This window comes from Alligator sinensis, unplaced genomic scaffold (genome assembly GCF_000455745.1).
Source record: "Alligator sinensis unplaced genomic scaffold, ASM45574v1 scaffold357_1, whole genome shotgun sequence".
In the NCBI taxonomy this organism is placed as follows: Eukaryota; Metazoa; Chordata; order Crocodylia; family Alligatoridae; genus Alligator; species Alligator sinensis.
Genome location: NW_005841942.1, coordinates 3,429,268 through 3,454,483, shown reverse-complemented (window position 1 = coordinate 3,454,483; position 25,216 = coordinate 3,429,268). Strand labels below are relative to the sequence as shown.

At 40.2% G+C, this 25,216-nt stretch overlaps 1 protein-coding gene across 1 annotated transcript in view; it reads right to left on the bottom strand.

The window, feature by feature from the left end:
- The window catches only part of MDN1 (midasin AAA ATPase 1), a 143,472-nt gene extending 118,582 nt beyond the window's left edge, over positions 1–24,890 (bottom strand). Inside the window, 15 exon segments of the mRNA XM_014518200.2 lie at positions 436–496; positions 579–727; positions 1,377–1,489; positions 1,989–2,084; positions 3,754–3,835; positions 4,935–5,128; positions 11,083–11,197; positions 11,636–11,739; positions 15,327–15,458; positions 16,936–17,148; positions 20,607–20,799; positions 20,898–21,005; positions 22,229–22,453; positions 23,586–23,812; positions 24,867–24,890. Coding sequence (XP_014373686.1) covers positions 436–496; positions 579–727; positions 1,377–1,489; positions 1,989–2,084; positions 3,754–3,835; positions 4,935–5,128; positions 11,083–11,197; positions 11,636–11,739; positions 15,327–15,458; positions 16,936–17,148; positions 20,607–20,799; positions 20,898–21,005; positions 22,229–22,453; positions 23,586–23,812; positions 24,867–24,890 — 2,036 coding nt within the window.
- Positions 24,891–25,216: the final 326 nt, after the last annotated feature.

Sequence of the window (25,216 nt, the reverse complement as noted above, 5' to 3'; positions counted from 1 at the left end):
CCTATATATTCTGGTTTTCTATAATGAAGGTTTTATTTTCTTAATCCAAACAAAGATGAAGGGATACACATGTAATAATGCTCCTTATGAGAAATTGTTACATGAATGGAACTGGCTACCCATCCTTGCTGTGGTCAGCAAAGGGAACTGAGTATTTCATAACTGCTCATTCTGCATTAACTATTGACTTTTCCCCACAACTGGATTATGCTTTATATACAAGTATGTGTATAGAGCCCAGTGGAGTCATTTAGAAGCACAAGCACAAGCTCCTAAACTTTAGTCATGATAGCAGGGCTCCTGTGCACTGAATTTCCTCTAGGTTGCACACATGTACATATCTGAATTTCATAAAATTATAGTACAGTACAATTCTGTTTAGAATTAAGTCAGGGTTGATTAGAAGTTTGTATTTATTAATACCAAATGACTCACCCCCCAAGCAGATCTGCAGTGTCACTCTGTTGGTTCATATTAATAACCCTCAAATGGTGCCCTTGAAGTAAAAGACAAATAGCAGTTATCATTCATGAACTTCCTATTACCCCTGTATGAGTTACTTTAGCCCAAAATTTTACCTGTGACACGAGCAAGATATTGTACAGTTGAGGTTTTGCCAGTTCCTGTTTCACCCACCAACAGCACAGGCTCTCCCTTGTCAACACACACAGCAAGCTGCTCAATGAGTACTGAAGACGGCCGTGTGGCAGCAAAGGTCTGCTTCTCCCTATTGAAACATGGAAAGCAATTCAGGGAAACACACATCAAGCAACTCTGATTTCAGTTACTCAGCCTCCCCATCCCCTAATTTTCTGAATTCAATTACAACTTTAAAACAAGAAACTGTGTGGGGCAGGGAGAAAGGGGTGCACAAAGTTTTAAGGCATGTACCAAGCACAATCTTTTTCTATTTACAATTTAAAAAACAAGGTTTTTCAAAAGTATCCTCTCTTTTTTCACACACTGCCAGCTTAGTAGAGTTAATGCCACAAGAACAACTGGTTTCTCACATCCTGAAAACACTTGATCTACGCCAACAAGAGCCATCTACACAAAATCAGTCACACCTATCACTGTCCCATCTCTTCCAAACAGCATTTCCAGCTCCAAAATGATTACAAGTTATTCCAACTCCAAAGATACAAATGTATTCCATACTTGGGTTTTTAGAGATGCAATGTAAACATCTTGGTCTGAAGGCAAGTAAAGCTAACTGTCAAGGATACAGTAAGTGAGATGAAATCAGACATTTATAACCCTTGCCTAAAATGACATAAGTTTATCTTAACATGCTGCTTCTACTCTCTAACTCACAATGCATTCTTTTCCCACATAAAACACGTTTGAGAGGAAAAGGTATAGGAGAAGTGGACTACCTTTGTACAAGAAGTGCCTGGCTTTGTTTCCGCTTCAGCCACACTCTTCCCACAGACACTTCCTGCTCCCTTATTACAATTTCTGGTTTATGAAGACGACAGTAGTACTCAGCCTGCAGCGAAAGCATCATTATTCCCATTACATAGTTTTGCTTGCTATGGTATGCTAAGAACACTCCCTGTATGTTTTCTGTGGTGTCTCAATGGGACAAGCTCATTTGATCATGTTTGTATGCTTTCACTCAAAATACTTCACAGACTTGAACCTTCTACTCCTCCTCCTCTCCAGTGGTCTTTTTCCCCAGTGTGCAAGTACTAGTTTTTCTCTGTGTTGCTTATGGAATCTGTGCTGCTATCATTGTATTTTATCTACCACCCACTGAGGTCAATCTGCATTTCAGAAGTGAATTAGTTTAACTTGTGAGGCTATATTGATATTTATGTACAAAAACACAGCAGATTCAAGTTGACACCATCTATCTTTCTAAGAAGGATTTCTCCAACTAATATTCACTTTATGGTTTAGACTGCAAACCATTCCTCACCTTCTGTTTACTAAATTATTTTAAAGATTATCAATAAAACACCACAGTAGTCACTCTCTCAATATACCTTTTTTTTGGAAATATTTAGTTTGCTTCCAATAATTTCTGCCATTTTCTGTCTGCTCCCTGGGTTGGACAGCATAGCTGTGAAACAATCCATTGCCTGTCAAGGAAAAAACATCACATAGTGGTATTTGGCAAGTTTTACTGAGTTAATCAAAGAATATAATGATATTCTATCTCAATTACCATGGGCCCAATTCAGAGACAACTAAAGTGAATGGAATTTTTTCTACTGATCTAATTCCAGAAGTCTCTAGTAGAGCTCAGAAGGACACACAAAAACCTTTCAAGAATAACCTAAAGTAACTTTTCTATAGCTAAACATGTTGGGAGTTTTGAAATCGTATTTGTTCAGCCTCTCCATGTTCTGGCACTCTTACCCATGACACACCCTACCTTAAATTTTCCACCTATGCAGGACTGAAAAATGCCTATCCTGGTTTACAGACCATGGCAGGGGAAGAGGGAAAGACCCATAGCTGGGAATAAAAGAAGACATTTTAAATTTCCTTACCAACAGTAAACATGGAGAATTAGGGGGAGGGGAGCACAAATGCATACCATTTAATTACTTTATCTAACCTCAAGAAGCCTGATTATATATGGATACATGCATACACAGAATAATCATCATGTGATAAATTTAAGAGACACGTGAAACAAAATTACCACATGACAATTACTGCATCAATTCCAACAACGGCACCAGCAGAGGCTAGATACAGTCCTGAACAGGCCGCTGAGCAGCCTTGCAACTATGACATCCGTCTTTAGAAAAAGTCCCTGCAGTGATAAAACCAGAGCTTTGTTGGTGTGGGAGAAAGAGATTACCATCTTCCGGATCTATCTAGTATCCACTTATATTGGAGAGGCCCCATATTTAATATCATGATGTTCAATATTTAGAAAAGCTCCTCTGTGCTCATTCTAATTTCTCTCTCGTGTTGAAGCTTGTACCGTTTTATTTCAAACGAGAACAACATTTGGATTACAAGTGCAGGATATAAAAATATTTTCCCAATTGTTTCTGCTTTTATAAAAAGGCTGTCTCTGACATAACATCTTCCTAACATAACATATTGGGCACATCTACAAATCTCCCTACAGTGATGTAGTGACACACACCACCATATGGCACGCAACAGCAACATAGCAATCACATGGGTCTACATGTGATCAGCAGCAAGGTCAACATAGCAGCTTGTTCCCCCAGTATAGTGTGCTGCTACAGTGATGTAGCAGTGAAATCTAACCATGCGCCATGTGCACAGCGCAATAACCACCCATACTGCGCCATGCTTTTGTGCATACAGAAGGAAGTACTAAAGCACAGCACTGTAGCAGCATCGCCATAGAGTGACATGTAGACACCCCCTTTGTATAGTAAACAGAACATACAGCAAGACAGAGTAGTATGAAGTTTAAAATGGACCTGTTTTCAGACGATACCTGTTTCAGACGCTTCAGATTTCAGACACTTCCAGAAAAGGAGCAATGTAGCTCAAGCCACGCTGGACCACCAAATATTTATATTGCAGTCCGAAGACTGGAATGACATTCAGTATGAAACTATACACATTTTCCCCTCACCTAAGGTGTAAGGGATGCCTCTAACATGCTTCTGTCATTGTCCCAGTCAGTCACTCCAACTAGTGCCTAAGGGAAGGCCCTACATAATTTTTTTCCAAAATGGGTGTTTTTAAGGACTTAAGGGAATAACGCCAAAAACATTAGTAAACAATTCTAAAATGAACTGAATCTTATCTTACCTCTTGGAAAACATTCACTGTTGTGCTTGAAGAAGAGCTGTCAAAGTTGTAAGCAATTCTGCTGCACCAATTCAATAAATCTCTAAAATAAGAAACGGGAATAAACAGGTTAGGTAGAGCTGAACGGTCATATAAAACTACTCTTTTGCCCTATTCATCTCAGCCTATTTAATCTGCATTTTCCTTGGTAACTAGGTACTCATTGTACTGTCATTCAGATGCAAGGTTTTTTTTAAATACAAATAAAGTTTCACTATATACACGCCAATAAACAAATGCCTACTTGAACAGCAACAGTGTCTAATTCAAACTAGCAAGTATCAGAAAGTGAGAAACACAAATTGTATTAACGTGTATAGATTAAAGTATTATAAAAAAAAAAATCTCACTTCTGATCTCTCTATGCTTGTCAACCCCAAACTGACAAACAATTCAAGGCATCTTAATTATAATTATGCAAACAATCCTGTACAGCTTGGAATATAAAGTCCTAAAACATTTGGTGCCAGTTCCTATTTCACCTGCTGGACATCAAAGAGTGAAATTGCTCAGGGCACGGACACATGTACCACTTATACTGGTTTAAATGCAGTTTAAACCTGAAGTTGACAGACACACAAACCTGATGAATTGGTGTAAAGCCACTTGGAGTGGTTAAAAAAAATATACCTGAAAAAAATCAAGTATTTTGAACCAATTCACTGAAAACCAGCTCATGCATGGGTACAAGTAATCCTCACCCACTTGCCCACTGAAAGGCATGCTGAGCTGGGTGCTCCCACCCACCCCCTGGCGTCAGAGCCAGAGCACTTCACACAGTTGTGAACTGGTTCTCAATCACTGCCATTATGGAGCAGTTTGATCGCTGTGGGTGTCCACACCCTTAATCTCTGAAAAACTGTTTCTTTTCCAACCTGCCTTTAATCTTACCCTTGAGAGAAAGTCACAAGCAGCAGCAAGGAGGTAATGTTGTTGTTAAAGGTAAGGGAGCAAGAATCTTAAAACATGACTTTAAAATGAAAAAAAAAAAAGAAGGAAAGTTTTAAAGTCCCTTAATTTTTTTAAAAATTGCTGGTTAATCATTTTAATGGTGTGCCTCTCCTTTCCCTCCCTTCCCCCTCCCCCCCAAATAGAATTACTATACAAGCTAGCTAAATTCTCTCTCAATAAAAGAAGAATACCTCAGAGATAGTTCTCGACCCTCCAGACTTGGCCTTTTGTTTTCTGTTCTTGTTTCTGATAGATCTTCTGCTATTTGCTTGGAACCAGAAGAACTGCTTTCTGATGTCTGATGTTTGTCTCCGGTCAGCTGAATATAAATGTCTAACAGACGACTGGATACAACAGCAAGATTAGGGTATCTGCCCTGAAGAACCTGTGAGAGACAGGAATTATAATCTGTATAAAATCAGAAGCCAATTGGAAGTCACAGAGATTTAATTACAGTATGCTCCCATAATCGTTCTTCATGGCAGCAACTTCCAGATAGAATTGTTCCCTAAAATGGGAATCTAGCTGCATAAAAAGTTGAACACTATTCTGGCAAAACAATTTATCTGCTTCAGTGAAATCAATCTCATGATTTACGGCAGTGGTTTTCAACCTTTTTTCATTTGTGGACCCCCCCCCCAAATTAAAATGAAGTGCAGACTGTTACCTGTCAGCTCCGTCTTCCTGAGGGAGGTCTGGCACCCAGCTTGCTGGATTTACAAAGGACTTTTTCTATTCCCCCTCCACCACACACACCTCATTTAACCAAAACTAAGCATCAGAAAAGTTTAATAGGCATCTCGGACTATACATTCCCTTGCCCCACTGTGGGAGGCCTATTTAAATTTGATTGACTAAAACTCAGTTGCCAGGTTAGGGAATGCTGAGGCAAGAGACCAAGTCAGAAGGGGTATGGGCGACATTTGAATAATGGTTAAGGGATCATCACAGCATCCAGCCCGTTGGAGCCCTGGCCATAAATGCTGTCATAGTAGGCATCTCGGACTATACATTCCCTTGCCCCACTGTGGGAGGCCTATTTAAATTTGATTGACTAAAACTCAGTTGCCAGGTTAGGGAATGCTGAGGCAAGAGACCAAGTCAGAAGGGGTATGGGCGACATTTGAATAATGGTTAAGGGATCATCACAGCATCCAGCCCGTTGGAGCCCTGGCCATAAATGCTGTCATAGTTTTCCTGGGATGACTGGTGGAAGTCCTCCCCACAAAGTTTATTAACACTCCAAGTAATCCCCTTAAGTCCGTTAAAAGACTACAGTAAAATCTGAAAGTCATGCTAAGCTGAGGCTTATTCCCAACAGGTAAAATACAAAACACTAATGCTGACTTCACAGTGCAAGCATAGCTAGGCCATCTAAGAAGATCACTTCCAGTATATTCATAATAATTTCAAGCTGGCTCCTAGGTGTCTGGTTACTCCTTAAAACTTAATGTTTTTCCTGGTTGTTAATTAGTTGCTTGAGATGTTCCAAACCAAATAACCTCTTGTCACTGAAAAAGGTAATTCATTTAAATTTAAACTGTTTATATAACAGGATTTTCCCTGTCAATTATGGCTTGGGACCCTCTTGATTTACACAATTAAAAGAATGCTTTGAAGAGGCTAGACTAATGGTATAAGAAAGCTGTAAAGCAGCAAACAGTGTGCTTCAAGAGAGAGAGAAATCTCTCTGACACGATCCGCTGTTGTTCTCAAGAAGCTGGGAGAAACAGATCATCTCCCTTCAAGGATCGTGCTGGGAACTTTGCTTGTCAACAAATCACCCGAGTGCCTTGGAATGGTGAGATCCCAACTCTCGCTCTCTTTCTCCCTCTCTTTTTCTCTCTAGGCATAGCTTTTTGAACCTAAATTGTATTTAAGCTTGAGCTAGGTTTCCCCAAATACTCAATTAAACCAGGGTAATATTGTAATTGTTTTGTTTGTTTTTCCTTGTATGTCTATTATTACTAATACCATTATACATTTCATATACTTAACAATAAATAACTCTTATGGTCAAACTGGTGGTAACCGGATGTCTTTTTCCTTCTCTACTTCTCCTTCCCCACTTGCTTTGCAGCAACACTTCTTTTACCTAAGCCAAATATCCCTGTGAAGCCCAGAAATACTGTGAGGTCTGCTCATCAAGAGGCTACCACTACTAGGACAGTTAGAGCAAAAGACTGGGACGTGCTGAGTTTGAGACACGTACGGGCTGATTAAGCTTGTATAGGCTGATTGACCCAGTTTGGCTCAGATGTGCCTTAATGAACTGAATGCTGGCCCATGAGGGTGTCAGCTGGATACCCAGCCAGATTCAGAGGTATTCTGTTCACCTATGTGCTTTTGTCTGACTTCATTTTACTGTTACCTTAATGAACTGATTCCTGGCGTGCGTGCGTGTGTAAGAACCCAGCCCCACTAAAACCAAGTCCTGCAAGATAGCTCCACTGGGGGTGAGGACTTGCAGAAGGGAGAGATACAGCTCCATGTAGAAACACAAGTAACACAAGCAGCACATTGATAGAATTACAAAAACCCTAGAAAAGTACCCCTAATAAATGAGCACACCCCAAAGTGATGGGCAAATCTGGTAACAAGACCCCTTTGGAAATTTTGAATGGAAGGAACGATCCCTTTGAATTGTAAGTGTGGGTATTTATATAATTTGATTGATCACTGTCATCTTTTGTGGACCCCTTAGACATAGTCAGCAGACCCCCCAGGGGTCCATGGACCACAGGTTGAAAACCACTGACTTACAGTGCTGGGCAGAAGAGTTTTTTATTTTTTTGGTTTTTTTTTTTAATAAAGAAAACTTTAGCCTGATGCCCACCCACACAGATAGGAACATTACATTATGGAAGGTTTTGTTTTCCTCTGGGGCATCAGATAGGGCTAATGGCAGAGGCAGGAAATTGATTTGGAAGTCAAAATAGGACTTGCTGGACTTGACTATATATATTCCAATGAGAATTCATTTAGCATATTGAAACTCAAGACTAACTGGAAACACAAAAATAAAATTTAGCACTAACCATAAACACAGATTGTCCAACTTCGAACTTGATGCTACAAGGCACTCTCTCATTCCTATCATGTTTCTTATAACTGAACTCATCATGGACATTAACACCTTCTGCTCACTGTTCTGATAAAGGTGGGTCAAAATAGTGTACTGTTTTATTAGAGTTTCCATCAACACTTCTAAGAAGGGTTACGAGCCATAGTTTTGGTCTCCAAAGATGAAGCCTCTTACAGATAGTGGGCTAGTGTTGCTTTGCCAAGTTTGTTTGTTTTTTGAAACTGACAAGAATAATAAGAAAGGATTTTCAAAACAAGCATTTTTCTTTTCTCCTACAACACTATATTTTGATTTTGTCTGGTTTATGAATTTGGGCTACCAATTTTTAGGTACCAGACCAAAAAATATGACCAACAGGAAAGAACTTGTGGTAACTACTACAGTTCACTGAAGCTTCCTTCCTACTGACAAAGGAGGTTGCATGTGGTTCCATTAAGAAAAGGTTATAGTTTTGCTTTTTACTGCATTCCCCTCTCCCACCCCACCAGTAATGCACCTAAGCCAGAGTCAGTGGGACACCAGCCCTAGGTATGACTTTAGAAGGGATGCCAGAATGAAGGCCCTTGGGGAGCCCAAGCCACATGGCTACTGCAGCTAGTGTACAGTAAACCCGTCCCACAGCCACAGCAGTCCAAGCATGTGCTGCCACCATAGTACTGCAGAGCTACCAGAGTGCAGAGGCCAGCCAGGGCAAGTAAGACTCTACCCCCCTGCTCTCCAGCAGTTGGCATAATATCCCCATTCTCCCCTTCATGCCCCACCTCACCTTCTGCCCAGAGCACTGAAGGAGTTTGCTACCTCTCTGCCCCCTCCTCTCCTCAAGGAGGCTAAGGATTTTGCTTCCACAGAATTCCCAGGACATGAACAAGCAACTCCAACTCATTTTTATCTTCCATATGAAAACAACATTTTTTCCATTCTCAGATGCAATGCAAAATACAAAGTTAAGTGGGCTGGAGTTGCTCTCGATTGATCCTAAGATTCCAAAATTAATGCCAGTCACTAGAAAGGTCCTGTCCAGACTTCACAATGAATCTGCAACACGTTTTAAGCTGAACTGGAAGCAGGAAGAGATACCACACTATTTCCACATTATTCATTTTTCTTCATACCACAAAGGAGTTATGCACTGTGTGTGTGCAATTTACAAAATATCAAGGATAGCCAGGTAAAATAAAAAACTGACACCCGACACCCCCAAAAAATATTCGAGTCGTAGTCAGAATTTGCTTTTTTGTTCGTCAATTTTCTTTACAATTCTTTTTTTTATTTTTATTAAATACATCTGTATAAAATCAGAAGCCAACCGGTAGCCATATATATTTAATTACAGTCCTAACATGCACACTAGGTTGCCAGTAGAAACCTAAGTATTCTTATACAAAATGGACTTTTACCTTCTATACTACAGGACCTTAAACTCAGAAACTTCCAGGTGCACTCATTTAATGTAAATTAAAGAAGTGTTTACTGAATTAAAAATATATCTATTAATTAGACCAGACTAAAAAAATCCCAAACTTGTCAAACCTGAAAAAAATTCAGAAATCTTTCCTGAAAAAAGTTTTGACAACTGAAATTTGCTGAAAAGACATCAGAAAAGTTCGGTATAAAATTTTAAAACTGGGAGATTTCAGTCAGATCTACAATGAGAAATCCAAAACATATTGTCAAATTCAATATATTTTACAAAAGTTTAAGATACTGCAGATTGTCCTAACCAGCTATACTAGGAGATGGAACTTGTTCTCTGGGAAAGGTAAGAGTTTTGCAACTGGGTGAAGGATTATTTAAACTCAACTCATGTAGGAAATTGTTTAAGCATTGTGCACTAAAGATATTAAAACCAGACAATTCTGCTAAAAAAGATTACTATTCATTAATGCTAATATTTCAGTATTCATTATTAAGCTTTAAATTAACATTCTATTCGGATGCTAGTTCTTTTCTCAAAGGGTAGAAATAGTCCTGGCCAGTTACACTTCTGCCTTCTTCTACTGGCACTCACATGTTAGTGAAGACTGGACAGAAATATGATAACTGCTATGTTGCTTTTCATTCTACTTCACCCTAGCATCTTTTACCCTGCCTTATACAAGACAGAATTTTTCCTTTATGACTAAGTCAAACCAAATTGACTATACAATGGTTTTGTCCTTGGGTATGTTTGAAACCTAATATTTTTTCATTGGCTGAGGAAAGGTCTAGATCAAACACTTGGTTAGCAGCAGACAACCATACCTGTGACTGTTCATCCAACCATAGCCCTATTGGTTCTCCAAGGTGCACTGATTTACACTGAACTCATTTGGAAGTGACCACTGCATCCAAAGATACTAGAAAATATTACTTGGCTTAACAACAATTTGTTGAAATCACAGCTCACATGGGTTCATTCTTGGGAGGCATGCAGCCCCAGTGCACAGACTGGTAAACTTCTAACAAGCAATATAAGGGCCATAGGTACACCAGTTAGCTCCCACTGTAGCAAGACCCAGCAGTACAAAAGGTTCATTGCCTTCCTGCTATTATTGACTAGGGTATTCCTTTGCAAAAAGCCAAAATCAGGATTGTGGACAGAAGTGAGACTTCATAAGGTTCCATTTTATGCCTTTATGACCCCTGAACAATTTTGAAAAAGGCATTCTGAAGTCTTTCCACTGCCCCCCCGAGTCTTCACAGATTTAATTAGGTCCATTCAGATCTTTGATGGGAACAATTTTCTCCCTATTACAAGCCTTAAGATTTGCACTTGGAGTTACAAAGAAAAGCTGTAGAGAATTACTCCATGAAACAAGCTTTAGTCTCTCAGCTGTTATTTTGTGTGATATACTAAGCTCACCAAAATAGATACTCCCTAAAGATATATTAAAAAAAATAAACAACCTACAGGCTTCTGTAATTTTTATCAATTCAATTAATTTTAATATTGGGCACTAAAGCTGAGACAGCAGCTCAGTAACATTGATTCCCATTTTCTATCAAAATATGAAAAAGTTTTTGGACTCTTCAAGTGGTGCTTAACACTTAAATTTGGGGGTGGGAGAGGTGCTATAATTTATGAATTTTAAATTCACTTCCAACCTCTGTAGGAGACAGCAGCTTTACTTCAGATCTAAACTATCAACTCTGAAACCAATACAGCCAGGTTCTGGATTCTGGATAACAAAACAAGAACAAAACCTATTACATAAACTCAGGTTGTAATCATCCTTATGGACTTCCATTTTGTTACTGCTCATGATCCCACCTACCTCCATGAGTTCTGCTTTACTCATGTTATCCAAGCGAATTTTGGTCCAATACTTATCCAGAAGAGCAGCATGGCTATTTTGTTGTCGGTACCAACCACCAGCACAACTGAAGACTCTAAATTAAACAAACACACTCCATTAGGTTTCACAGAATATTATGCTTGGTTGAATCACCAGTATATTCTACAACGGGACTAATTTCAGTTTCTAAACTTATGTGCTTAGCACTGCTGCCTTGTGCAGCACTCCCATGCTCTGTTACATAAGCCCTATTGTAATCCTCCCATCTTTTCTGTATCACATATTTCCAAATATTTGTGGGGGTTTGAAAACTATGAACCTTTAATCTTGCTAAAGTTGTATAAAATGCTAGTCCTATTCAATACATTTAATGCACTCCTTTTACGTGCTCTTATAATTAAGAAAGTCTAAGCACTGGACTTGTACCTTAAAGGTTTTATGCTTATAGTTTGCAATTTAATCTTAATTCCTGGGTCTCACCTAAAAACAACCCATGTAATGCTGTCATGTTCATTTGACTTTACATGCTTACCTCCTGGTGGCAAAGAACTGGAATCCAGGAGCAACTTTTAAACAGTCACCACAACCAGGAATCAGCAGTTTTCCCTTTTCCAACAGAGGAATCAGCACAGAGATCTAAAGAAAAGAAAGGCTTAATTTTATTAAAATAAAGGGGGGGGGGAAGGGGGGGGCGGGGGAAAGAGGAGGCCAACAGACAGCCTGCCCAGCCAGACTCTACCTAGCTCACTAGCTTACTTACACTGAGCACTCTATATATGTGCTAGTCAAGTAACTGCAGCTCCCACCAGAAATTGTTTACTGAAAGGTACTTGCTTTTAAGAGATGTTGATAAGGATCACCAAGTCCTAGCTTATTTTACTATACCCTCTCTCCAATAAAAGCAGACCCTTTTTCCAGTTAGAAGATTTTACTACACCCTCTTTCCAAGAGAGTAATGAGGGGTGAATAATTGGGGCACAAGCCCTAGGTGCTCCATTAAGAGGGGGAAGCCTTACACTCCCATCCCCTGTTCTGCCTCCATTACATACTTTCCAGCTGAAGCCCCTGCAGGAAGCAGTGGCAACGGCACACGAGTGTGCATCGATGAGTACAGGGCACTCTGGAAAACATAGTTCTGTAGAGCGGCAATGGAAATTGCTGCTGCTGGGGGAAGATAACACCCCATCTTTTTGCAGCTGAAATCAGGAAGGTTTTGTTTTTTTTTCCTGTTCAACAGGGGCTTCTGCAGCCAAAAAAGATGGGGTGACATCTTTCCTGAGCTGCAGCAAACTTCAGGTTTATTTAAACTCCTCACGTAGGAAATCTTTTTAACATTGTGCGCTCAAGAAATCAAAACCCGACAATTCTGTTAAGATGAACTATTCATATTAATACCTATATTTCAGCATTCATTACTAAGCTTTAAACTAGCAGTCCATTGAGGTGATAGTTCTTTTTTCAAAGGTAGAAGTTTTAGCCAGTCAAGTCTATGGCTAGGAACAGAAATTACACATAAACCAGTATAAGCGATCGGAAACCGGCTCAAATCTACAACACAACAGAAGTTCAGTGCATATAAACTACTTTCAAAATGGCCAAAATCCATTTAAGATAAACCTGGATGGAAGTAGTATCAGACTTTACTGATTTCAATTATATCGGTTTATTGAACTTCTATCCCAGAACCTCTTCAGATTCAAGTTAATTCATAGTCCCCCAGCATACCAGGATACTTTGCACCTCCACTGCAAATCCTCCCTAGCTTTGACACAAACAGGAAGGTGTGCTCTTGTGCCCCCTGGCTTCTTGCTTGGGCCACTGCAGGCATGTGGCTGCATTTCTGGGATCAAAAGTGAATGTCTGTTCATTTGCTTTTCGCTTCAATCTATGCAGCTTAGACTGATGTGCAAAGATTATATCGATTCAGCCTTGGACTTTGACTGTCTGTACTTAGCCTATGTGTCTTTCTGCTGGCATTCACATTGTAATAAAGACCAAACAGAAATATGATGGTCACCATGTTATTTTTCATCTTACTTCAGCCTGGCTGTTTTTAACCCTGCGTTACATGAGACAGAAGTTTTGCCTTTTGATTAGTCTAGCCAAATAGACAATAAACAGAGTTCTGCCTCTGTATATGTTTGAAGCCTAATATTTTTCCACTACCTAAGGAAAGGACACCTAGATCAAACATTTGATTGGAAACAGACATTCCCATATCTGTAACTTCTGTCCATCATCCCAAGAGAACATAAAATGTTGACAATTTTTCTTCTCCCAGACTGAAAACAATACTGGATAATACTGGTTGGGAAAAAGGAAGGCAAGACAAAGAGCCCTGGGCATAGGCAACTTTGGCAAGGGCAAAGGAATATGTGAAGGGAAATACAAAAGGATGACATGGTTTGATGTCTAGTTGGGCAGCCAGTTTCAAGTGGAATACCCCAGGGGCGGTCCTGGGGCCAGTTTTGTTCAATATCTTCATCAGCTATCTGGAAGATGGCACAGAGTGCACCCTCAGCAAGTATGCAAGTGGCACCAAGCTGGGGGGAGTAGCAGATATGAAGGAGGGTAGGGCTAGGATTCAGAGGGACCTAGACAAATTGAGGATTAGACCAAAAGAAGTCTCAAGAGGTTCAATAAGGAAAAGTGTAAAGTCCTGCACTTAGAATGGAACAATCTCATGCACCAGTACAGGCTGGGGACAGATTGGCTAAGCAACAGCTGCATGTTACAGTGGACATACTGGAGGTTGCAGTGGACAATAACCTGAATATGAGCCAAGAAAGCTAATGGCATATTAGGCTGCATTAGTAGAAGTGTTGCCAATAGATCAAGGGAAGTGATTATTCCCCTCTATTCAGCACTAATGGGGCCACAAATAAAATACTGTGTCCAGTTTTGGGCCCCCCACTACAGAAAGGATGTAGACAAATTGAACAGAGTCCAGCAGAGGGCAACAAAATGGTTAGGGGACAGGGGCACATGACTTCTAAGGAGAGGCTGAGGGAATTGGGCTTATTTAGTCTGCAAAAGAGAAGCCTGAGAGGGGATTTAATAAAAACCTTCAACTACCTGACGGGGGTTCCAAAGAGGACAGAGCTAGACTGTTCTCAGTGATGGCAGATGACAGGACACAGAGCAATGGTCTCAAGATATAGCAAGGGAAGTTTAGGTAGGATATAAGGAAACACTCTCACTAGGAGGGTAGTAAAGCACTGGAACAGGCTACCCAGAGAGGTTGTGGAATCTCCATCCCTGGAGGTTTTCCAAGACCTGAATAGAGAAAGCCCTGGCTGGGATGATCTAGTTGGGAATGGTCCTGCTCTGAGCAGGAGATTGGACTATATAACCTCCTGAGGTCCCTTCCAACCCTAATTTTCTGCGATTCTATGAAAAGGCAATGTTCAGGGTGTTTGTGTAGGAGAACAGAGGGACTCCAGAAGGAACTAAGGCTGTGACCAACACAAAGTAAAGAAAATTGTCAAATGCAGACTTATAAAAAAGCATAGATTACAAATGATTCATTAAAACAAACAAACAAACAATGATCAATTAAACTCTAGTATAGTTTTCAAAATAGGACACTTCTTAATATTTCAAGCAACCTCATATAATTATGAAAACCACATGTCACTAGTAGAATCTCTCTCAGCTTTGCTGTGAGATCCCTACTTCTGAAAGCTTATATTCTAATAAAAACTTAACTGGAAGCCTAGTCAGCCCCATAAAAGATATGAAACAACTACACTGAAGGAACATTTTGCAGCAGATACCCAAGAGACTAGAAGGGAAAATATTTCTGTGAAAGCATTATTTGTAGACAAAAGCAAGTGTAGTTTTCTAGTCATCAATGTAAGAGGAAAGCTTCCCTAATGAATACCAGTTGTGAAACTCTGAGAAATTAATTACTGTAAATGGCATAGTGTTACTCTTAAGCTTAATGCAGAACTTTTTTCATGCCTGCCCCAGCTGGAGTGAGAAGGAATGTGAGAGAAACAATGAAGGAAATATTATAAAAGCCTTACCATTAGTAGGACTCTAAAGCTACAAAGAGAAAAAGAGCCTGTTATATCAATTTGTCAATTCACATTCCCTAACTCCCTTCTGCCATACATCAGATGCAATCTGTCAACACAATACTGTGATTTAGCCTTCAAAACCAGTTAGCAAGATCTACTGATTTTACAATGTTGCTTATAAGAGCAGATGAAGTCATGTACCATATCCAGAGGGGCATAGTCGATATCTTCCAGAAGTATCCAGTGTCCTTTGGTGACAGCTTGTGTCAAGGTACCTGGCTGCCACACAAACTCTCCTGGCACATCTGTACAACGATACATACCAAGTAACGTCTGCAAAAGAGCGCAATACGTTTTACTATACATAATTGATAATTCAGGAAATACATTGTACACCTGATATCGACCTTCAAGTTGCACTTAAACGCCCTTCCCTAAATATAAGTGTACTGCTAGTAACATTAGCTAACAGCTATTTTGGGGCTTTTTGTTGTTTTGGGGTTTTTTTTTGGGGGGGGGGGGGGTGTTAAACCTAAAAGGAATATAAGCTTTAGAAATACTTAACAGCAATTGGTTGCATTCAGCCTAAACTAAGACATTTTGCATCTTTATTAAATGCAGATTTTATTTTTAAAAGGGGATCCTACAATTTGGAACATAGCCTATTTATAAAATACATTTATAGTTTCTGGTACACCACGTCTCCCTAATACCACTAAAAGACTGCAGCTTCATAGACAGTTTCTTACTTCTAAAATTGTTTTGTATAGGTAGATGGATGCAAAGGGTAAGAAGGGCCAAAACTAAACAGGATAACAAACATATTAAACAAAAGAGAGCTATAGTGAATTCTAGTCACAAATCTATCACGTATAAATAGGTAAAGTAAGATTCATTTTTAAAATAAAATATTCTAGAACAAATAGATTTTCTGGAAGTAAAAATATCCCGTTCTACTTATACTTTTATTTGTTAGTTCAGTTATATATTTTCCTTTACATTTTGATGCTTTATTACTTATGCCCAAAACTTTCACATCTCTTAGAGCTGGCAATCTTACACCTAGTTTTATTTGACTAGAATACACCCTACTCTTCCATAAAAGGAGGACTGGCTGCTGCATGTGACAATAAAACCTTTAAGGCCAGCACAATAAATTCAGCTACACAGAAAACAAAATGTTTAACAAAACCTTCATGTGCCCTTCTCCAGCGACAGTGTACACTGGAACATACATCAGTTCAAGCTCAATGGGATGAGCGTGCAATTATTTTTACTAAGGCCTTATCTATGCAAGAAGGTCACATCAACTTAACTCAAGTCAGCCATTAAATCTATGTTGCTGGACCAGTATAATTTCTGTGTGGACATTTATTGTAAGAAAGACTTATTTCAACTCAACTTAAACCTGTCCTCAACTAATGTAAACTAAAACAAGAGGGCCCACAAAGCCTTTAGCACCAGCAATATTACTAAATCATTTTAGAATATACCTTATTTAAACTGATGCAACTCTCTCATGTGGAAAAACCCTAATAAGTATTTTACTTTAAAGAAACTGTATGAATATAATGTAGTTCATGCATAGAATTAAAAAATTAATAAGAACTTTTCTTGATTTCTCAACCTCAAACTCTGATTCTCGCTGGGAACTTGAGCCTGTTGCAGTGCAATACTTCACATTCCAAACAAACTCAGTGTAAATGTCTGTATTACTTTATTAGAAAAATAAATGGAGCTACAATGATGGTATCTTAATAAGCACAAATGAGTTTGCCTTTGCTTAAAAGGAGGAATGTTTTTCCATTACCTTACTGTCAGTCTGATCACCAAGCTGGACTTTGAGAATATGAGGAGGCTTTATTCTTCCTGTCGTGACTGCCAAATATTCAACTAAAGAAGTTTTGCCACATCCTATTGGTCCTTCCAACAACACAGGATTCTGGAAAGCTACTGCTATAGCAAGGGCTTGAAGATTTGTGCAGGTAGATTCAACCATCACAAACTGGTTAATGTTGCTTTCCTAATAGGATAGAAAATTAGAGTTACTACATTATTTATAACTCCAAGCGTATATCAAGCAAAATCAAGGGCTGGGTGGACAACAGACTGGACATTCCACAATTTATAGTTAGCATTTAAATACAGATTCAGGCCATTTAAAAAACTATCATAAAACACACACTTCATAAAAGCATATGTATTAACCAATTTATTCTCAAAACTTGTCAGGCTGCAGTTGTCAAGGACAACAGAGAAACAGTTTTACTACTGTGCCAAGAAGGCAGTCTTAGTAATAATTTAATGCAGTGGTGCTCAAATTCTAGCCCAACGACCAGATCTGGTCTACAAGGCTCCCCAAAGTCTGGAAATTTGGCACTAAGGGAGCAATGGGAATTAACACTGACATTGTTCCCCTGCCACCTAATTCCAAGCCCTCTGGCCAGATAACATTGTCGTGTGTGCCAGATGGGTTGGTGTGCAGGCAGTGTGCCTAACCTGGCACACATGGGGCTCAGGCAGCAGGTCCAACATGTGGCCTGGGACCCAATCCAACGTGTGGGACCAGGGCAGTGTCAGATCAAACTGGTGTGCTGACTCTGCACCACTCATGTGGATCGCAGCCCAGTGGGTCACCACTGATTTAATGTATATTTGTAGATTAAGTCATAAAAAAAATCACAGGTGCATGATGAATCCTTATCAAGATCATACAGCAATGGTAATTTGTTGACCTTTTAAATAAAAGTCCTGATTTTAAAGAGCCAAATCTATTCATACATACATAGGCGGTATGTGAGGTCACTAAATTCAGCTGCATCTCAGAAGAGGAAGACATAAATCTGTGCAGAGTTTACCAAGCTCAGAGTAGTAGATTTAAATTTTAGAAGGGCAATCATATGCTTTAATTATGTAAGCTGGTAAAATAACACTAGAATCTGAAAGCTTTTGTTTATTATACAGAGCTTGCTATTTCCTGTTAGTAAGCAAAAGAAAAAGAGTTAAAGTAGAATTTATTTTTCACTGGAACCAAGCAAAAAGCACTCTATTTTGAACTCGTATCAATTATCTATAAAAACTAGCAGGTGGTAAGTCAGATTTACGTAGGTTGTAATTTAATTGTCCACCTCCTTGGCCCTCATCACTTGAAAAAATCTTCAAAATTGATGCCACTGTATGTTATGTCCTTTCCTGCTTTTTAAAATCTGAAAGATGAAACAATGGTGTTGAGGCTGGATATGGTCTAAAACTGAATTTAGACACGGGGGGAAAGCAAAATGGATGCTGGGGGGGAAAGATGGTAGTATGCGACTACTGGCTGAAGCTACAGGAAAGGACAAGAAAGAAAGTGTAGGAACTGCCATTTACTGGGTCAGACCATAAGTCCATCTTGCTCAATAGGCTGTGTCACAGTAGCAGAGAGCAGATGCTGAAAGGGAGAATAAACTGGGTATGAACAGGGTTATTTTCCCACCACTATTCATCTACCACTTGTAGCCTCCAGCATTTAAGGTCTAGGAAGTTCTGATTCAGGGACTGTATCCCTAACTCGTATGCTCAATAGTTACTGATACCCCTTTCCTCCAACAATTTGTCTAATCCCTTTTTGAATCTGCATAAACTGTCGGCTTCTACAACATCTGCTGACAATGAGTTCCACGCTGCGTGAAAAAGCACTTTCTTTTGTTAGTGTTAAACTTAGTATCTACTAGTTTCATTTTGTGACATCTAGTTCTTGTACTGTGAGAAACAGTTATTATTAAATTCCTATTTACTTTCTCTTCACCATTTAGTACTTTGTAAATCCTGATCGTATCCCCCCTCTAGTGGCATGGAGAAACAGGGGGCGGGCCACCAGCACTGCACTGCTTGCAGCGCCACTTTTGTTTTCTACAGCTGCTGCTACCATAGCTGCACTGGTAGTGCCCCCAGTAGAGGTATGCTATATGGCAACAGAAGTGGGTTGTCTAATGACTTCACAATACTATCTTCATGAACAACAGTAGCTCTGCTACAGAAGCACTCTTTTCTCTGTGTAGCTACATCCAGAAGGGAAGTCTTATTAGCAGGTAGCTATGTTAGCTAGGAGTTCTAAAAAAAATCATGGTAATATAACTCAGGGACCAGACCCCTTGCTAGTTCAGTCACAGAACCACAATCCCGATTTAGAAAGGTAGTGTTACACAGAATTAAAACATCCATCACTGAAGAGTCTCTTGCAGGCAATTTTCAAGAACTGATACATAAAAAAGAACAAGTAACTGTATTGACCCTTTCAGTGCTGAGTTCCTTTGAAGTGCCAACCTTCCACTTCACAAACTTTCAGTACATGGTGTAGCAGAAAGCCCCCTTTTCCTCTTGCCTGCATTTGCTCTCCCCTCTTTGGATATGTTTCTCTTTTTCTACCTTTTCTTCCTTCCTCTCTCTTTCACTTTAAGATAAGGAATTGTGTTTTAAAATTTGTGTGTGCACATTTTGTATCTCCCCTTGTAGTTTGGTATTTTTATCTATTTGTGTGCCATGGCATTTGTAGCTTATATTTTATACTCCTCACCTTTCAACTTTCAACTAAATGTGTTTTAGTAAGTTATACATTGTAACAATGTTAACAAGGGCAGGAATCAAACTGTCCTTCTCTGTATCAGGCTGGCCCCTGAAAGAGCAAGTGAATCAGTGATTGAATGTGTAACAAGGTAGCACACAGCAATTAACACCTGGGAAGCTGCAGATCAACCAAGGGAAGAACTCAATAGAAGACAATGTAACAACCGGGAAATCTCTAAACGTCACTGATCAAGGGCTAGAAGCCCTGGTCTGAGTTAATCAATGCCAGGGACCAACTTTTGGGCTGAGTATCTCCAGATCAACTGCTCCCAGAGCCCTATTCAAAATTCATCAATGGACTCCCAAACCTGCACGTACATGCGGACGACCCCTGGGGCTGACAGATGCCGTCCAGTAGCCACCGAGGCGGGGGAAGTCCCACAAGGGTCAATGACCCCTGGATTGGGCAAACCTGAAAACTGGGGAGTCACCAAAGTCTGCCAAGGACAGATAAAAGGCAGTGAAAAGTGACCCTCAGTGGTGCCCTCTTGATCTCCAACTCGACCAGACCTGTCCAGCCAGAAGGACCAGCTGGCGACCCCTTCTGGAAGATAACACCACACTGAAAGAAGCCTCAACGACAGACTCCAGCGCTTGTAGGATAGGTATACCTGACTCTGTAGCCTGCTAGCGCGCGCGCGCGTGCGTGTGGACCAGCCCCAAGGTTTATGATTACAGTGTTTCAATCCGCCTAATAAACTAGAATTTTAAGGATCCCGAGTTGGACATTTCTAGCTAACAATGGCACAAGGCAAAATAGAATTTATACTATGCACTGCATATGTTCAGTATTATTTAAGCAATTAACAAAGATAAATTAGTTCAGAGCATTTATCACATTTTAATAATATAAGTAAGAATCAAGCTTGTACATACCTGTTCTTTGGACACAAGTTGCAGCCTGGGTAAGACAACTCCACATATTGCTACTACATTTGCAGAGAGATCACACGAGACAATCTCTCCTTGCGTGTACTGCAGCTCATTCTCTTTGTGCCAAAGGGTGGTATCTGAATTTGCCAAAACAAGGGCTCTTTCCACATTCTGCATCTGCAATTCTTCCAGTAGCCTATCAAATTAACATCCACATTAACATTACAGCTGGAAGCCATAAACAAATATACTCAACTGTGGCAAAGTATTAAATGTAAAAGGTGTTCAGCTTACTTTAGCCTGAAATGTATCAACTCTTCTGGATTGAAGATCTTCTTAAGGAAAGATAATCTGTGCTCATCATTCATGGATGTAACCAAAGCAAGGCAATTTGAAGTGTACCTGAGAAGTATAGTTTGAATAGGTCAGAATCACAAATGAGAACACCGTTTTGAAAAATCTTCCACAACTTTTTACAGAGATATTTGAGAGGAGATAAAAATAGGATTCTCCAACAATGTGATGCGCCTCACTCTCAGCAAGAAAGAGGCTCATTTTAGAACGTAAATGATGTTGGCTATGAATTTTTTCCATCAGTTATCAAAGTTTGTTATGACAGAAACAAACAGTGGCAAAATACTGAAATATATGCTGTTCCCTCTTTCATATTTTGGTGCTTTATTGGACTCTGAGTTTTCCAAGTGTTTCAATTTACAATAAAATAAAAGAGTCCTCAAAAAATGTGACTGATACAGTATACTGAAACAGAGTATGACTCAAAAAGCAATAAATAGTTCTATAAAGACAGTATATGAAGCAGAAATGTATGCCTTGCTGTGCTGTCATGCGAGTCACAGCACTTCTTAAAAAAATGGAAGCTACCAATGATTTGAAATACATTGATAAAAACTACACGCAGTAGCCTATCATTTCCATAAAAATGCAAATAGTGACATGTTTCCAGTATTCCACAGTGCATTGCTCAATGATGAACTGACCTTCCTTTAAATCTTTCTCCACTCTGGTGCCTGGAAGTCACTTCTAGCTTCAAGTACTCTCGAATGCCCACCCACGTAGGCCCCATTTGTGAACCACAAAGACAGTGAGCCATCTAGCAACATTTCTGGGTATTTCTGACCTCCATCAGGAACTAGACCTGATCAGGAAACACTAATTTCCTGGATCCAAAGGATCTGTAGCTAATGGCACTAATAGAAGGACATAGTGCTTCTCAGCTGCTCCTGAGAAGCACAGCAATGGTAGCAGAAGGAAAAGGAAGTACAGTAAAATCTCTGTTATCTGGCATTTAACTAACTGGAAATTCCAATAACCAGAATTTTTACCTTACCCCAGGGATGTCAGATAACACAGATTTTATGGTATGCACATGTTAAAGATAATTCCTCTAAATCTCGTGCATTCTTCATTTAGTGAGGCTAGAAGGTTCAGGCAGCGTAACTTATTCTCAGGATTGTAAGGGCAGCCCTAACAGTTCTTTAATCCAAACTCATTCTTTGCCTCGTACTTCTGAAAGATTCTCTCACCTTTCCCATTAAAAAATGTTAAGAAGAAATTCAAAACATTATTTGGCTCAGACTGGAGGAGACTTTGAGATTTAAACTTACCAGCGGACCAAAGTATCATGACTCCTTAGCAATGGAACACATGCACCCCAGTCCCACAGCTCCCGAAATACTGATGGCTGTTGGTGTAGGAATCTGTAGGCTGCCTCCATGAGATCCCGTAACTTCATTCGCCTGCGCCCATAGCGGACCGTGTTTGTATCTGAACTCTCCAGGAAGAGCCTTTGAAACACTGGGGCGGTATCCTTAAAATATCTTAAAGCAAATCTTAAAAAGAAATGAAGACACTGGAGTCAGACAAAGTAGTCAAGCTGTAGCAAAGAAACAATGTAGTCTACAAAAAAAGTTTTAATTCACAGAGGTCCCAGCTGGCCACCACCACCATCCCTCATTGCTCTAGCTAGTGCCATGGGTGGTGGTTGGGTTCCCTGGGGCAGAATATTATGACAGAAGACCTACTGAGCTTTCTGCATGTGTGATAGTGCCAACAGAAGGGCTTGGGCAGGAAGCCTGTGCTGCTCAAACAACAGTGGGGTGGGGTGGGCTCATGCAGCTGGCTTGGGGGGGCATGAGGAGAAATCACCTGTGACAGTGACAGCTAGCACTCTGCACTGTTTGCCCAGCTGGAGTCCTGGGGAGCCCACATTGCACACAGCCCATGTGGTGTGTCACCCGGGGCCTGCATCCCATGTGGGGTGCAGCCCCCAGCCACTCTGACATTGGACAGCCCCACTTTAGAGGGAACAGCATATTCTGCAGTATATCTAAGTAATACCCTGCCTAAAATTCACCATTGCTGCTTTAGTGATGCCAAAGGACACATCTTCATCTGTTTAACAGCTGTTAGGAAATCTATCTTGCATGAATTTGCCTAGTTTGTTTTTAAACCTGACTGTACCATATGCCTCTAAAACCAACTATAATAAAAAGTTCCACACGTTAACCATGCACTGAGTAAAACAAAAAACAAAAAACTCTCTCGTTAGGTTTAAACCTGTCTCCTGCTGTTTTCAGTAGGTGCGTGCGTCCCTTGCACTAATATTCAAATATTCTAACACTCACATCCAGACACGCCTACACTTGGGCAACAGCAACATTTTAGCAAGCAGCTGATATCAGGTAGTTTTGAAAATTTTGAGTAATTTTCATACAAGTCTACACCCCAGACACCTGATATCTTCCTTTGTATTCCAACTGTTCAGTTGTAGGTGATGTTAGACATTGGCATGCCATTCATTTAACTATTATTTTCTTTAAAGACTTAGATTCTCAAATCCGTAGTTTCAATTCAAGACAAGCCTCTATAAAAATAGTCTCTCCCACCCATACCCAGAAAAAACATCTCCCACCCAGCCAGACAGCATACATATATCACACAAATAAATATCACACCACTTACGGCAGTATATCCGGATGGACAACAATAAGTTTGCTCATGGCTACACAAAGCCTTTCATGCAGATCATGGTTGAACTGGCCGCCAGCTTTAATGGCTTCTGCATTTCGCTCCAGCAAATCTAGTAAGATTGGTCGAAATTGACGGCCAATCAGTAAAGTACATTCTTTGTCCAGTAATAGCTGTGCTAACACGCGGAGGAGACCCTGCCGATCCTGCTGAGTCCAGATCTGGGAGAGAGGAAAGAAAACAGGTTAAGAACATAATAAAGAAAAAAAAATAGTTCTTTGACTGTAGACAGCACTGTTCACTGAATGCTCTCAAAGCTCATGACAGAAACTGTATGCCACTAAACAGGTTCAATGTTTGTAAAAATGGAAAAACTGAATACCAGAGAGGGTAAAGGACTTGGAAACAGTCATGGCAGTCAGAATAAGCAACAAATCATGGTAGCAAGGGCACTTAATTCCACTGTTCTGACCACTATATTGCCATCTCACTGACAGCTTCTCTCCTTCACATTTTTAGCCTTAAACAGGAAAAATGCTGACACCTATTAAAAGGTTTTGTAGAACAGTGAGGCAGTCAAACAGATGGCCTAGGGAAGCTGTGGACTTGCCATCCTTGGAGGTGTTTAAGAAGAGGTTAAATTAGCCAGGGATGATCTAGGCGCAGCTATACATATGTCCTATTATGGGCATTTCCCATGCTTCTGAACTTTGCTCGGTGTCCGCAACCAACCCCTTTTCTGCTACATGTGTCAGGGTGTTTCTAAGCCTCCCCAGGTGCATTAGGTGTGGGCTACAGCCAAGGCTAGGGACTTCAACTGAGATGTGCCAATGCTCCTGTTGAGACCAAAGCCAGAAGTTCCTAGCTAGAGAGTCTTGCTAGAGAGATTGACCACCATATTTGGGGTCAAGAAGGAATTTTACCCTATGATCAGATTGATATGGACAGTGGTGGTGGTGGTGGGGAGGGTTGCCTTATTCTGTAGTGGGGGGCATGGCCCTCTACTTGGGACTTCTTGGGCATATATTGCCAACATTTCATAGAGGAAGAACATTGGCTGCTGTGGTTCTCCTCCTTTACCTGTGTCAGGTTAGGGGTATTAGGTCTGTATTGTGTCAGGGTTGACAGTAGGCTTATGCAGAGTTTAGATTATGGTTTCTATAGGATGGTTTGAATAGGGATGAGATCCTGCCTCAGGCAGGGGGTTGGACTAGATGATCTATAAATCTGTGTGGCAATACTACTATAAACCCAGTTCACTAGATCAATACTCACCAGTTCACACCAGGTGTCAGTCATTTTCCTAAACAACATTTCAGTTATCTATGTTGCCAATCAGTTCAAGAATCAACAAGGACAACAGATAAGCAGTTCTGTGGTTACTAGTAATTCAGGGGACCCACTGTAGACAAGTCATTGGCAAACTGGCATTAGTAAGGAGCCTACCACACCAGGCCTAAAGAAGCATTTGTAAGCAATTACTAAAAAACAACTGTTTGGATTACATGTTAGTGCAAAGATGGCCAACCTGTGGCACATGGTAGAATAGGGAGGGGACAGACAGCACAGCAGCAGGTAAGACAGGGAATACAGAGGATGAAGCAGAAAGCAGAGCAATAGACTGG